At 33.9% G+C, this 15,059-nt stretch overlaps 2 protein-coding genes across 2 annotated transcripts; both read left to right on the top strand.

The window, feature by feature from the left end:
- Positions 1 to 111: 111 nt before the first annotated feature.
- LOC108221570 (F-box/kelch-repeat protein At3g06240-like) lies at positions 112 to 1,278 on the top strand. Its single transcript, XM_017395438.1, has one exon. The coding sequence runs from the start codon at positions 112 to 114 to the stop codon at positions 1,276 to 1,278; it is 1,167 nt and encodes a 388-aa protein (XP_017250927.1).
- Positions 1,279 to 6,760: 5,482 nt separating this feature from the next.
- LOC108221569 (putative F-box protein At1g32420) lies at positions 6,761 to 7,912 on the top strand. Its single transcript, XM_017395437.1, has one exon. It carries the CDS (start codon positions 6,761 to 6,763, stop codon positions 7,910 to 7,912), a length of 1,152 nt encoding a protein of 383 aa, XP_017250926.1.
- The last annotated feature ends 7,147 nt before the right edge of the window (positions 7,913 to 15,059 follow it).

Genomic DNA, 15,059 nt, shown 5'->3' with positions numbered 1-15,059 from the left:
TGCATTATAAGCTGGTCTCAATGCCCAAATATACTAATCATAAACCTTCATCAAATACCCCCTTAATTTAAAGTGGACGAAAATCATAACAAGCGGAAAAGAAGTCTGGAAATGACGATTAGCAGTTTACCAGATGATCTATGGTTCAAGATCTTCCTCCGCCTTCCGGTGGAGAATCTACTTGCATCCAAATGTGTTTGCAAATCCTGGTTGTCCGTCATTTCAAGCCCTAGTTTTGTCAGAACTCACCTCAAGCTCTCAATCTCAAGTGGTGAGTATGACGAAACTCTGATCGTTCACCATCAATTAAAAGGCGAAGACGACAATCAAGAACTAGTAGGCTGTGGTCCTTTTTCACTCTCCCACCTTGCTACTTGTGACATTTTAGAACAACTCGACTTCTTTTACTCTGAAGGTGACTATCTTTCGAAACCGATATTGCCTTGTAAAATTTTGGGATCTGATTGTGGAATTGTTTGTGTTCTTGTTGAATACGGAGGGGGAAAGGATATTTACCTTTGGAACCCGGCTACGAAAGTCTCCAAACTCATTGCCCAAGGTTGGCATGTAAAGTGGGAGGCTATAGGGTTTGGTTTTGATCTTACCGATTTTGACTGTAAAGTTGTTCATATTGTATCCACCTCTACTTGTGCCGAGGTATTCTCTTCGAACAGGAATGCTTGGCGAAAGATTGAGCCCATGCCCCTTGATGTTCCCATGATTCCTGACTTCTATGTATGCTTGCACGGATTTTTGTTAACAACAGGACGTCATGGTATGATGGCTTTTAATCTAAACAAAGAGGTGTTTATATTTAACATTGAGCTCCCTGGAGATCCTGTTTCGACTTGCATTACTGAATATAATGGTTCGGTTGCTGCTTCAGTGTTCCAAAAATCTGAAAATAAGGTGAAATTGTGGACATTAGATGATGAAGCATGCCTTCGTGGTGGTGGAGTAGAAGCATCTTGGACTATGAAGCTCAGTTGTGATATTGTAGGTAAGCGGTTTGATTTTGTTGCGGGTCTTTTTAACAGCGTTGAATTCTTACTAGTTGATAGTGAGGCGGACTGGTTCTTTTATAACCCCGACAAGCAAGCAACCAGAGCCCTTCGTGGCCGTCTCCCATACTGTGGAATTCTCAAGCATACAAAGAGCCTTTTTCCAATTGCAGGGTCAAAACCAGTCAAGTGGACTGCTTCACCTTGGAGGCAGCAACTTGAGTTGGTCAAGGGTATGGAATCGGATGAAGAAAGTATCCCAAGTGATACTGATTAATGTCAAGATGATTAGGGGAAAGTGATCATGTCGGAGATAATGGTCCTTGATTGTTTAAATTAAATGTTAAGCTTAATATGTATCAGGTTAATTATGACATCTAATTATTATGTTTTAAACTTTTTTGAACTGCTTTATATGCAATCACCGATGAATCTTAGTAGTTTCCTATTAATTTTATGACTATTGAGTTTTTGTTATCATAATATTCCATGATTTATGTCTACTGGGGATGAATGTTGACATATATTTCACTCATTTTATCAACCTTAAGAAAGATAAATCATCTGGGGTAATCTAATGTTTATTAGCATAAGTTGACATAATTAATATGCTTCTTCAGTCTCCCTATTCTGTGTTTTCTACATTGTAAATGTCTATGATGTATTAAAACTAGGCTCGGGGTCCCTGTGTAAGTTAGGGTATACTATCAAAGGGAAAAAAACTGTAGTTTTTGATGCATATGTACACGGAGCTACAAGATTGTCCGGTGAAAAATTGACTCATTTTAGGGGATATTTCGTCCCGCGCTTTTCTCTCTGTTGAATGTATGTTACTAGCATTAATTTGACTGTTTTGGACTAGCTGTCTTACAACTAATGAGCTTCTATCTTTACTTTATTTTCCCTTTACTGAACCTCATATGCTACTGATGTCTACTATATAATTTCATTCTTTAATGTTTGCTATATGATCAATTAGTCTCTGGTGAAGAAGCAATTCTTATTTCTTATTAGATTTCAGCCTTGCATTATCATATTCCAAATTGAACATGTGTAGTATGGTTTGTAAGATGGATACCCTTCTCTTATGCTTTGAAATTTAGAGGCATATTACAGGTTCCTGGCTGTGTATATATCACATATAAGTGTAGTCACTACTTAGCATGACTGGCTCTGCATTGGCCCGATAAAATCTATAAGGTATGTTATTTCAGTCCCTATTCTGTAATTTTTTTACATTGTCAATGTTATAAGCTATTATAATTACTGAGCTTTTATCTTTGCTTAATTCTTTTCGTTTGCTTGATCTCGTATGCCACTGATGTCTCTCCTATATAATTTCAGTCAATAATGTTTTGCTATATGATCAACTGAAGCAATTAGTCCCTGAAATAAATGTATGATTCTATGATTTACATAATCTGGATTTTGAGTTATATTTTGATTGGACAAGTGTACTAAAATTGTTCTTAGTGTAAACTTCACCCTTTAACATATCGCATTCCAATCATAATTCATAAATTGTTGTTTGTCACCTTGACAGTGTCGACTCTAATCTTTATAATGCCATTTGTCCAGTGCTTGCACTCACTGTAATTTAAACTGGTGCTGCCGTTGTTGCAGTAGCAGATTGGCAATTTATCTTTGTTAGTGCTTGCATAGCTGTGGCATGAATCATATATAGCCACTGTTTTCAACAAGATATGGCCCAATCTTCACCAGAAAGATAAATGTAGAGCTCTAGCATTGTCATATTAACCCTAATTTTTTTTATATTAATTACCTTACTTTATGTAAATATTTTACTGAATTTTCTTAACAATATATGTCAAGATTCACTTAATACTTACCTTTTGTTAACTTTCTCACTAAGCTAGAATATGTGATGACGAAAATTCTTCTCATATTAGTATGAAAATAAAACAAACACATCATCCTTTCAATTACTATTATCTTTACACATGCTCGTGTGGGCACTTTTTCATGTTATAGTTTTTACAGGTTAATGTATTTGTATCATAAAATCAATTACTATTATCTTTACACATGCTCGTGTGGGCACTTTTTCTAGTTTTTATAGGTTAATGTATTTGTATCATGAATTTTATGATTCATTAGGGGTCAAGAAAGTTGGCTTTTTTCATGTCTCGAACAATGAATGATAATGTAGTGAGACATTTATCGATTGTGTTATCAAATTATATAGTATCCAATCAAAAGATTTTCTTTTGTTTAGATTTGGACATATATATGTTATAATACATTATTAATGGTAGTTTTCCATTAAGACCGGAGAAAATAGAATTTAAATGGTGTAATGGACGCTTATCAATACATTTTTTTTCAGAATTGCATCCCTTTTTTTTTTTTGGATCAAAGATGTTTTGGTGGTAGACAATTGCAAGCCGGAGATTCTCCGAACGGAGTTCATGAATTTTCATAATAGATCATTATGCTTTTACCTTCTATGGATGTTCACTTCTCTGTCATTAAATTTACGAGGACATCTCTACATGTCTCTAGGTTAGATGATAAATTTTTGAACAAAAGAATCTCCATCATGTGAATATTGTATTTCGACTTTTGATACAATTACATGATGTAAAAGTCATTTTGTCCAAAAAATCTTAATACTCTATAAGATTTTACCGATTTGTCGCAACTTCGATAGCATATAAAATCGAACTACAATTTACTAAAATGTATCACATATAAAGAATCCGTTATGATATGAATAGAAAACACCCCTCACACAGTATTCGTGATCCAAACACAAATTATGAAAATCTCATTAATTTTGGACAATATAAAAGTTACTAATTAATTAACTGGAATCTATCATTATAAAAATCATTGAACTTGGGTAAGAAAGACACATTACAAATATGATATCATTAATTAGTTATAGTACTGTGATTTTTATAACTGCAGCAATGAGAAAAAAGAATCATCCGTTTATTTCATTACTCTAGTTATAGTACAGTGATTTTTATCTCCATTAACAATTATTGAATACTTTTTTAGTGTCTTATAATTATTTGTATGCTTATTCAATTCTTACCTTGTGTGATGCTTAGATTGTTAAATGAGCTAGCTAGGTAGCTTCTAGGTCATGTGATAGCCTCCATAATTGGATGTTGGTAATGGTACGTAGAGTCTGCTAAAATTGTTAGTACTATAAGTACTTTACTCTTGAACATGTCGCATTTCTGATCACAAATGATGAAGTGTTGTTCTTTCACCTTGACATCGTGGACACTCTTTATAATGGGACTTCTCCACTGATTGCACTTACTATAATATCAATGGGTGTTACTGTTGCTATAGTAGAAGATTTGGAGTGAAAGGTATCATAGTACTTCTATCAACAACAAGATAGATGTAAAGCTCCAGCATATGGCATATATTCTCCTAAAAAATTGATTTTTATATTACCTTTATGTAAATTTATTACTGAATTTTCTTAACAGTGTCAAGATTCACTTAATACTAACCTTTTGTTAATTTTCTCACTAAGCTAAAATATGTGATGACGAAAATGCTTATCTTATTACGTTGGTCCTTTAAAATTTGGTCGTAAATAACTGATCGGTCGGAAATGATACTTATAACCGGCCGACGACAGACCGCTATCTACCGTCGGTAATGTTTTAACATTTTCTTAGAACTTGGCCTCACCTGTGACTTGGCATACACGTCGATAGACCTAAAAGCGACTGAAGGAGGTCAAAAATGAGTCGGTCGGAAATAAATTTCAGAATTCACTGGGGGAGCCCACCGACCAACACTTTTGGTCGGAAATGAATATATGCACATTTAATTTGTATACATTACCTGGTATCATCAAAATTTAGACTTAGTTATTATATTCAATAATAATTTTAATTAATATAAAATATCATCTTAGATTTTGAAAATTTTTAATTAGAGTTAATTTAAGAATATATTTTACAAAAAAATCTAGTGTTTTTTATTAATTTAATATAATTGTGTTTTTGTGAAAAATAGCACTAAATTATGAGATATATATATATATATATATGTATGTATGTGTGTATATATATATATATATATATATATATATATATGCAATATAAATTTCTTTCATCGGTTCGTTAATAATATTATTAACTACGTGGGATTTATATGAATCTACTTTATATGCAAATACTTTAAACCTATCTATTTATTAACATTTTTTTCTAAAACAAAATTAGTGCTTATATCCTTTTAAATATGTTTGTAAAAATCGGGAATCAGAACTAATCGATCGACTCACCTATTCAACATTTATAGAGGATCTATCGGATTGTTTTGGATAAATTGAAGATTTTTAGTTAAATCGGTGGACGAAACGGTAATTTGGTGATTTTTTAAAAATTAATTAAAACATTTAAATAAAGGGGTTTTTTCATAAATATATAGGAAAAAGTAAATTTTTGCAAATTTAGTTTTCTCAAGAATAGCTATTTGCAGTTTTACTACACTAAGTTTCTAAATTGCAAAAATACTACCCCTCCATTCTGCAACTGAATGCAACCACATGCAACTGAATGCTTGATTTCAAGTTCCAGTTCTCGAATGTCATTTTCGACCTCATCCTTGGAATCCATATATACTTGATTTCAAGTTCCAGTTCTCGAATGTCATTTTCGACCTCATCCTTGGAATCCATATATATTCCAAGGATGAGGTCGAAAATGACATTCGAGAACTGGAACTTGAAATCAGGAGTTGCAGTTGCATATGAGGTTGCATATGGTTGAATGCAATCTCATATGCAACTGAAAACTGTAAGTTACAATTGATGTATGGGTGCCCCTGGCGGGGCCATTAGATCAAAATAGAATCAACTGAATGCAACCTCATGAGCAACTGAATTTTTTTAGGGTGGGGTGATAATGTGGTGGATTTGGGTTGCAGGCCCCGCAGGGGCAATATTCAACTGAATATGCAATCTCATAAGCAAAATGCAACTGAAAACTGTAAATTACAACTGATGTATGGGTGCCCCTGGCGGGGCCATTAGATCAAAATAGAATCAACTGAATGCAACCAAATGCAACTGAATGCAACTAAATGCCTGATTTCAAGTTCCAGTCTCCAAATGTCATTTTCGACCAGATTTTCAGAATATATATATATATATATATATATATATATAAATATATATATATATATTCTCGAAGGATGAGGTCGAAAATAACATTTGAAAAGTGGAACTTGAAATCAGGCATTCAGTTGCATATGAGGTTGCATTTAGTTGCAGGGGGAGGGGTAGTATATTTGCAATTTAGAAACTTAGTTTAGTAAATATGCAATTAATTTAGGAACATGGTATTTTTGCAAATAAAATCCTAAAAAATAGTATATTTGATAAATTCCCTATAAATAAATTAAAAACTTTTAAAATATTGTTTTCAAATATTATTTACTCAATTAAATAAACCAAACCTACCAACTATAAGGAGAAGGGTCTTGGGAGGAGGTGACAAAAACGAGGCGAGTAATGTTTCTGTCGGTAAAGATTATAAAAACAACCACAGTCAATCTAGAACAAGGGTTTCAGGTCTGTCTTCTTCGTCTGCTCAGTTTATTAACAATCGCAGGTTCTACAACAACTGAACAAGGGTTTTTTCGTTTTTGATTATAAGCTGGTCTTGATGCAGAAAAATAATAGTGATAAATCTTAGTCAACTCTCCCATCATTCCCAGAGGACGAAAATCATAACAGGAGGAAAAGAAGTCCGGAAATAGCGATGAGCAATTTACCAGATGATCTATGGTTCCAGATCTTCCTCCGCCTTTCGCTGAAGGATCTACTTTCATCCAAGTGTGTTTGCAAATCCTGGCTGTCCAACATTTCAAGCCGTCGTTTCGTCACAGATCATCTCCGTCTCTCAATCTCAAGTGGGGAGGATGATGAAACTCTCATCGTTCATCATAATTCAGTATTTCTAGAGCTACAAGGCGTTGGCCCTTTTTCACTCGCCCACCTCACTTCTGGCGGCGTTTTAGAACAACTCGACTATCCTTACTCTGAAGGTTACTATTCTTCTAGACCAACATCTTGTAGAATTTTAGGTTCTGATTGTGGAATTGTTTGTGTTCTTGTTGAGCATGGAAGGGGATATGATATTTACCTTTGGAACCCTGCTACAAAACTCTCCAAACTCGTTCCCTCTCAAGCCGAAGGTCGCCCCTTAAAGCGGCAGATTATAGGCTTTGGTTTTGATCAGAAAGATTTTGATTGTAAAGTTGTTGAAGTTGTATCCGCCTCTACTTCGGTATATTCTTCAAACAGGAATTCTTGGCGAAAGATGTTTCCAATTAAGCAAATTCTGCCCATTGATGTTCCCTTTGAATTAGCTTTAGAAGTATGCTTGCACGGCTTTTTGTTAACAATGGGACATAAAGGTATGATGGCTTTTGATCTGAACAAGGAGGTGTTTATTTATAATATTAAGCTCCCTACTGTAGATCCTGAAGGCACTTGCATTGCTGAGTATTATGGTTCCATTGCAGTTATGATGTTGTGCGAACAATCTGAAAAAAAGGTGAAATTGTGGACATTGGATGATGAAGCATGCCTTAGTGGTGGTGGAGTAGAGGCATCGTGGACTATGAAGCTCAGTTTTGATGTAGGTGATCAGCATTTTTATCGTCCTCGGGGACTTTTCAACAGCGTGGAGTTCTTACTGGTTGATCATAACTACAACAGGTTTCTTTATAACCCCTACAGGCAAGCGCCGGCAAATCTTCGTCCTACTACCTCCTGGAAGATTTTCAACCATACAAAGAGCCTTTTTCCAATTGCAGGGTCCGAACCAGTCAAGTGGACTAATTCACTTTGGAGGCAGCTGCAACTTGAGAGGGACTACATTGTGGAAAAGGATGAAGAAAGTATTTGAACTACTGTCTATGATGTATGACAACTATTGAGCTTCTATCTTTAACTTTTTCCGTTTACTGAAACTCGTGCTACTGATGTCTCCTGATCACTAGTCTCTGATAAAGAAGATATTCTTATGTCATTAGTTTTTCAGCCTTGCATCTATCATAATATTATGACTGTATAGTGAGTGTGGATTGTGCCAGGATTGCTCGAATACAATAACAAAAGCTAAAAACAAGGCTTACCAAAGATAGCATTGACATGATTACTGCTCGGATAACACATTTATGTATTTCTCAGTCGCACACAAAGTTAGCAATCCAAAATGTGTTTCTCTCTTAATGCCAAGATGCCAAAATTTAAATGTATTTCACTTGGGTAGTTTTTTAAAATGGAAAGATTAAGCGACTTGAGTGTTATAATATGTGTGTTGCCTTAATGCAAAGCTTATATATACATGCTTTTAGGGCTAACACAATCTAATTGCTTTCCAATTCCAGGGGATGATGTTTTTTTAATAAATTAACAAGTATTGTGGCAATAATGGATGAGATACTACTGCGCGCGCCTTCCATGCTTTAGAGCACTACAAGAAAAGCGAGCATTTCCGACTGCCAAAACCGACCGATCATTGTAGTATCTCATCAACTGAATTGATTAATCTCTGATAAAGAAGCTAATCTTATTTCTTGTTTGTTTTTAAGCCTTACATGTATTCCAAATTAATTAAATTGAAAGAAGATCGTCGCAGTTAGCTCTAGATATTGACATTGTATTCCAATTTATATTCATTAATCTATGACGATCCTCCTCTTTTCTTACAGGAGAGCATCGGAGGATAATAGCTGCTTTATTTAGCATATCACGGTGTCAGCGGCAGTTCTTTCTTGAACCTGCTGTTGTTCTTGTTGGAATTAATCTTAAACTTAATTCTTTAGTACTTGTTTTATTTGAATATGTTTTAAATAAATAGCTGATTACGTGTATACACAGCATAGAATTAGTCTGGTGTAGAGTGTTATTAGGAGATAAGTAGATTTAGAGTTAGTGTTTGAATAGATCTATTTAGTAGCTATCTTTTCTCCTATTTTATTGCCACCACCTCTATTGAGCAGCTATATGTAATCTGCGTGCATTTTGTTGCTAGTTGAACAAATACAGTGATACAAGAGTGTTCCCAGTAGCTTACTGCTCATAGCCTTTATATCGTAAACTTTATTTGTATACAGATAAATATATAATCAACAGTTCTTACATTCAATTTTGTGGTTTTCAGTATTATATTGATAAACAAGTTGATCTGTATAATTGACTGTCCTCGGTTTCTCTTTACATTTTAACTTTTTGCCCTTGCTAATTTTATCAGGTTCCGTTGCTTCTAATCAGAATATATTTCACGTGCTTGTAAAACCCGGATTCAATTTTTTGATATTTCTCACATTTATTAACGATGTCTGCAACTAGCTGGCTTCTCATCGCCATCCATATAGCCGTGTGTCCAGCACAAGTATTTATGGTAGTTTATAATGTAAAGACTCAAAGAGTAAACTTAAATTAAAGTAAACTAAATATATGCGTCCCTCCCATCATGCATGATTACCAAATGGGAAGATTAGTTTGATTAGAAATGGGCAGTCAGCGTCCATGCAAGCTAATCAATCTCCCTGCACTGCATTACTATTGTTCCGTTCCTTAATTTAATTCTTAATAGAAGAAATCTTACCTACAGTTCTTTAGTTTCTTCATCTTGTCCAAAAACACCAGAGATAACATTATGTCCTCCAGGAGCTTGGCTTCCTGATAATACTACACTGATCTTCAGCTTCTAGTCATCAGACGCTAGTTTACTTCCATCTGCTGGTATGAGAAACCGGCGTTGCTTATGATAACTTTTTTGTGTAACATGGTCGAATTATGAACTAAGTACCTCCTCCAAAGCACCATATTCTTAGAAAAGTGGAATAGTCACCAAAGGAAAAGCGGCTATTTTTTCGGCCAAAAACAGTTCTCGACTAGATTTGGTTGAAATATATTTTCGACTATACTCCGTCGAAACAATATATTTGAATGGAAACAGTTGAAATTATATTTTCGACCAGAAACCGTGAAAAATTTCGAGATCCAAAGTGCCGGAAATTTCCCGCCACATAGATATTTTCAACGAGATGTTATTTTCGACCGAGTCCATGGGCGTAAAAAACTGGAGGATTATATTCAACCGGTTCACTACAAGAAAAGCGGAAATTTGCCTCACTTTGAATTTGAAACCTTTAAAATGATTACAGTATTTGTCCACCCTTTTTGGTCGAATTATACTTTCAACCATATTTGGTCGAATGTATTGGTTCAATACCGTTTTTGGTCGAATTATAAACAAAACTTATAATTTTAAAAATAATATTCCATAAAAAATCATTATTTAGTTAAAAATATTCCATATTTTGCAAGCAAGACATTAAAAACATAGACTCTCTGCAAAATATGTTCGCTCGCAAAACATATAGTTTTATTTTTAAGGTTTAATGAAATAACAATAATCATATAACAAGCTTTGTAAAATGAGTTTTATAATATTTTGGTTGCAGAACATGATGGTTTCTAAGATTTCTCATAAAAATCATAGAATTTATATACACACATATATACACATATGTTATATGTTTGGCCTCTGCAAAGTCATCTATCATGAGGTCAATTTAGAAAAGACTTGCTTGTTCTAGCATTAACTCTGCCGATATAAATCTATGAAAACATATTCAAAAATATAACTTGGATTAAACTCAATCTAATTCTCCGCTTTCATTCATATAAACTGATTTAGTTATGTGATATTCATTCTCTTTTTAGTAAGAATAGCCAATAGAAGTTTATAATTAATCTATGACTACTTCAAATATTAAATAAAAAATTAAGTCATTCAATTTTTATCCATTACTTGTAACATCAAAATTTAGACTTAGTTTTGATATTTAATAATAATTTTTTAATTAAATAATACATTTCATATTAATTTTTGGAAAAGTTTAATATGAGTTCATTTAAGAATTTAATTTTACAAAAAAATCTAGAGTGTCTTCTTATTATTAATATAAATGTGTTTTCATGAAAAATAACATTAAATTATGATATAACATGTTATAAATCAAGGAGGTGGTCGAATACTAACCACTCACCAAACTCGATTGATCGACCGACCAACTGATTATTTCATGTTAGGGCTTTAATAGTATAACAATAAATAATATAGTGTAGATTATAATATTACTTTTGAAGTGTGACCATTAAAATATTTAAAAATAATGTTAGTGTATTTTGGTTGAAAAATATCACCGGTTATTTATTAATATAATAATATTATATTATATTATATTATATTATATTATATTATATTATATATATATGTCGCCCGTGTTAATCGTAGAAGATTGGTTTCTTAAGTTATAAAATCTAAGAAGATGATGTATTTTAGTTAAAATGATAAATTATTATGTTGCTCGATGTTATTTTAAAAGATTGAGTTTTTTTGTTAGAAAATATAAAAAATAATAATTGATTATATATATAGACCCATTAAAAGAGTAATGGATACCAACCAAAATTTCAATGTTTGGACTTTAATAGTGTAGTATAGATTAGTATCAACCTGAGATTAATATGAATCTACTTATATGCAAATATTTCAAATCTATTTATTTATTATCGATGAATTAGTGAATTTTTATAAAAATTAATCAGAATTTTTTTAATAAATTTAAAACTTTTAGAATACTGCTTTCAAATATTATTTACTCAATTAAATGAGATGAAAAAAGAAGGGAATTTGACAAAACTACCCCTTTTTAACATATCAATTGCAGTTATGCTATATGTTTGCCCCACTAATTAACTCTTTGTCTCTTTGTCTTCATTTCTCCCTCATCTACCTCTATCTCCTTGCTTTCTTTATCTCTCTCTTTCTCTTTATCCTTGCTCTCTTCTCCCTATATCTTGTTGTCTCTCTCCGAGCCCTCTCCTCTTTCTCTCGAATTTTCAAATAATAAGATGAATTTTTGATTAGGGTTTCAGATTTTGGGTAAATCAAAGATTGAATCAAAAAATTGATGCGATTGATTGCTGGTTGATGAGAATAAAATGTATATATGCTTCTGTTGTGAATTCTGGAGAGAAAATGGAGAGAAAATGCAGTACTTCTCATTCGCTTTTGACTAACGATTACATGCAAAGATAAATAAATTACCCACCTAACGTGGTGCCATAAAATTAGGAACTAAACAACTACTTCCTACACTACGCTTATTTCACCACTAATTCCTAAAAACTCTCCTAGCCTACCTGACCCAGTCATGCACTGGTGTCAATACAAATTCAAACTAAATAAATAAATAACTAAACATATGAATATAGAATTAAACTCCAACAATCTCCCCCTTAATTCTATATTATCTATCGCAATTCTTCAGCTACCCGTATGGCATTCCTTGAACTGAAACAGCTTCTTCATGCCCGTATGGCAAAGGCTTCCTTTTTTGCCCCTCTGGCAATTTATTTCCTGCCCATATGGCATCCATTTAACAGCCCTTATGGCTATTATTCACAAGCCCGTATGGCTTTCAACTTAACCGATCTGGTTGGCCCGTCTGGCCTTTTGTTTGCCTTGGCCCCGTCTGGCCTTTTGTTTTGCCCGTCTGGCATCCTGTTCATCAGCCTGTTAACACCTACATGCATGCACACAGTCCACACAAAGTCGACAGTTCCAACCATCCAAACCTCCTCCTGTTTCCCGACCTTCACACACTGAATATTGACACTCCCAGCACTTCTTTTAATACAGCCCAAAAATAACCAAGTAAACATCGCTATTTCTGCCTCCAAGATTCTACCACATTCCAGTCGCTATTTCTGCCTCCAAGATTCTACCACATTCCAGTGCTACAACGTGAGTGTTAAATATGGTGAATGGGCCTCTGCACCTTTAAACCCCTGTAAATGACAAACGATTCTTCTTGTCTGCTCCTATGTTGATGCTTTTCTTGGGACTTCTTCCTGGCCTTCAGCTTCATCCCAGCATGGAGCTTCTTCTCGATATGAATCGTTATCCCTCCAAGGAACCCTAGGGAAGGCTGTTAAGCCTTGATACTCCCCCAAGCTCTGATACCAAGAGATGAGAATAAAATGTATATATGCTTCTGTTGTGAATTCTGGAGAGAAAATGGAGAGAAAATGCAGTACTTCTCATTCGCTTTTGACTAACGATTACATGCAAAGATAAATAAATTACCCACCTAACGTGGTGCCATAAAATTAGGAACTAAACAACTACTTCCTACACTACGCTTATTTCACCACTAATTCCTAAAAACTCTCCTAGCCTACCTGACCCAGTCATGCACTGGTGTCAATACAAATTCAAACTAAATAAATAAATAACTAAACATATGAATATAGAATTAAACTCCAACACTGGTTGCATTGATTTTTTATTTTGATTTTGTAGTTGCTTAGGCGGAGGAGGCAAAATCAAGAAAGACAGATGGACCGTAAGTATTAGCTGGTACTTGTTTTGAGTTGTTTTCTTGTTTGTTTTAGTTGGTTGTTTTTGAGTTGAGTTCTAGTTTGTTGTTTTAGTTGATTTTTTGGTTGCAATGCTTGTTGATTTTGATTTTTTCATTGTTTTTGTGATTTTTTCATTGTGGTTGTATTGTTTTTGTTTTTGGACTTTTCAACAGCGTTGAGTTCTTACTGGTTGATCATAACTACAACCGGTTTCTTTATAACCCCTACAAGCAAGCGCCGACAAATCTTCTCCCTACTGCCTCCTGGCAGATTTTCAACCATACAAAGAGCCTTTTTCCAATTGCAGGGTCCAAACCAGTCAAGTGGACTGCTTCACCTTGGAGGCAGCTGCAACTTGAGTCGGACTACAATGAGGAAACGGATGAAGAAGGTATCTCAACTGATAATGATGAAAGTCATGATGATGATGATTAGGGTGCAACATCTAACTCAGGCTAAAGTGCGAGCGACAAGAAGAGGGAAGTGATGTCGGAAATAATGTGGTCCTTTTGTAGTTTAAGTTAAATGTGCTATGCTCTTAATATATTTCTGGTTAATTGTGACATTTCTTTTTATTATGTTTTAAAACTTTTGAATTTCTTTTGATGTAATGACTGATGAATCTTAGTTTCCTGTTAATTTTATGACATATTGAGCTTTTGTATCAAATTCCATGTTTTATTGTTGTCTTGTGTGTTTTACTTGGATAAACGCCGACTTTGGTGGTTAATTATGGAGATGATTTTCTCAATAGTTGTATTCCTCCAACAGTTATTTCCCTCATTTTATCAGACCTTAAGATAAACCATGTGGGGTAATCCAATGTTTCTTAGCATAAGTTGACGTAATTAATATGCGATTTCAGTCTGCCTATTCTGTGTTTTTTACATTGTGAATGTCTATGATGTATGACAACTATTGAGCTTCTATATATCTTTAACTTTTTCCGTTTACTGAAACTCGTATGCTACTGATGTCTACTGATCACTAGTCTCTGATAAAGAAGATATTCTTATGTCTTATTAGTTTTTCAGCCTTGCAATTATCATATTCCATAGTGACTCTGTGATTTTCATAATCTGGGAACGGCAGTTATGTTTTGATTAGACAAGTGTAGTATTATTTGTAAGATATATACTGTTATATTATGTTTGGGGATTATGAAGCAAAATACAGGTCCTGGTTCTATATATTGGACATTGCTTAATTAGCATGACTGTATAGTGAGTGTAGATTGTGCCTGGATTGCTCGAATACAATAACAAAAGCTAAAAACAAGGCTTACCAAAGATAACATTGACACGGTTACTGCTCGGATAACACATTTATGTATTTCTCAGTCGCACACAAGCATCATAATTTTTATGTGAAGGCCCTCCAGCGCCATTGACAAGCATTTACATAAATGCTGATTTTGGTGGTTGATTATGGAACTGTTTTTCTCAATAATTATATTCCTACACCCTTTATTTCCCTCATTTTATCATGCTTTAAGATAAACCATATGGGGTAATCTAGTACTTCTTAATTAGATTAAGAGAAACCCTATCTTATTTGTGATGTTTACATTGTGTGTGTCAGTATTGCAACTATTGAGCATCTATCATTAC

This window comes from Daucus carota, chromosome 5, assembly GCF_001625215.2.
Source record: "Daucus carota subsp. sativus chromosome 5, DH1 v3.0, whole genome shotgun sequence".
NCBI classification, from domain to species: Eukaryota; Viridiplantae; Streptophyta; class Magnoliopsida; order Apiales; family Apiaceae; genus Daucus; species Daucus carota.
This window is presented reverse-complemented; position numbering and strand designations above follow the sequence as displayed.

Bases quoted from the DNA above. Each gene is read 5' to 3' on its own strand.
- LOC108221569 (XM_017395437.1), top strand. From the start codon at position 6,761: ATGAGCAATTTACCAGATGATCTATGGTTCCAGATCTTCCTCCGCCTT.
- LOC108221570 (XM_017395438.1), top strand. From the start codon at position 112: ATGACGATTAGCAGTTTACCAGATGATCTATGGTTCAAGATCTTCCTC.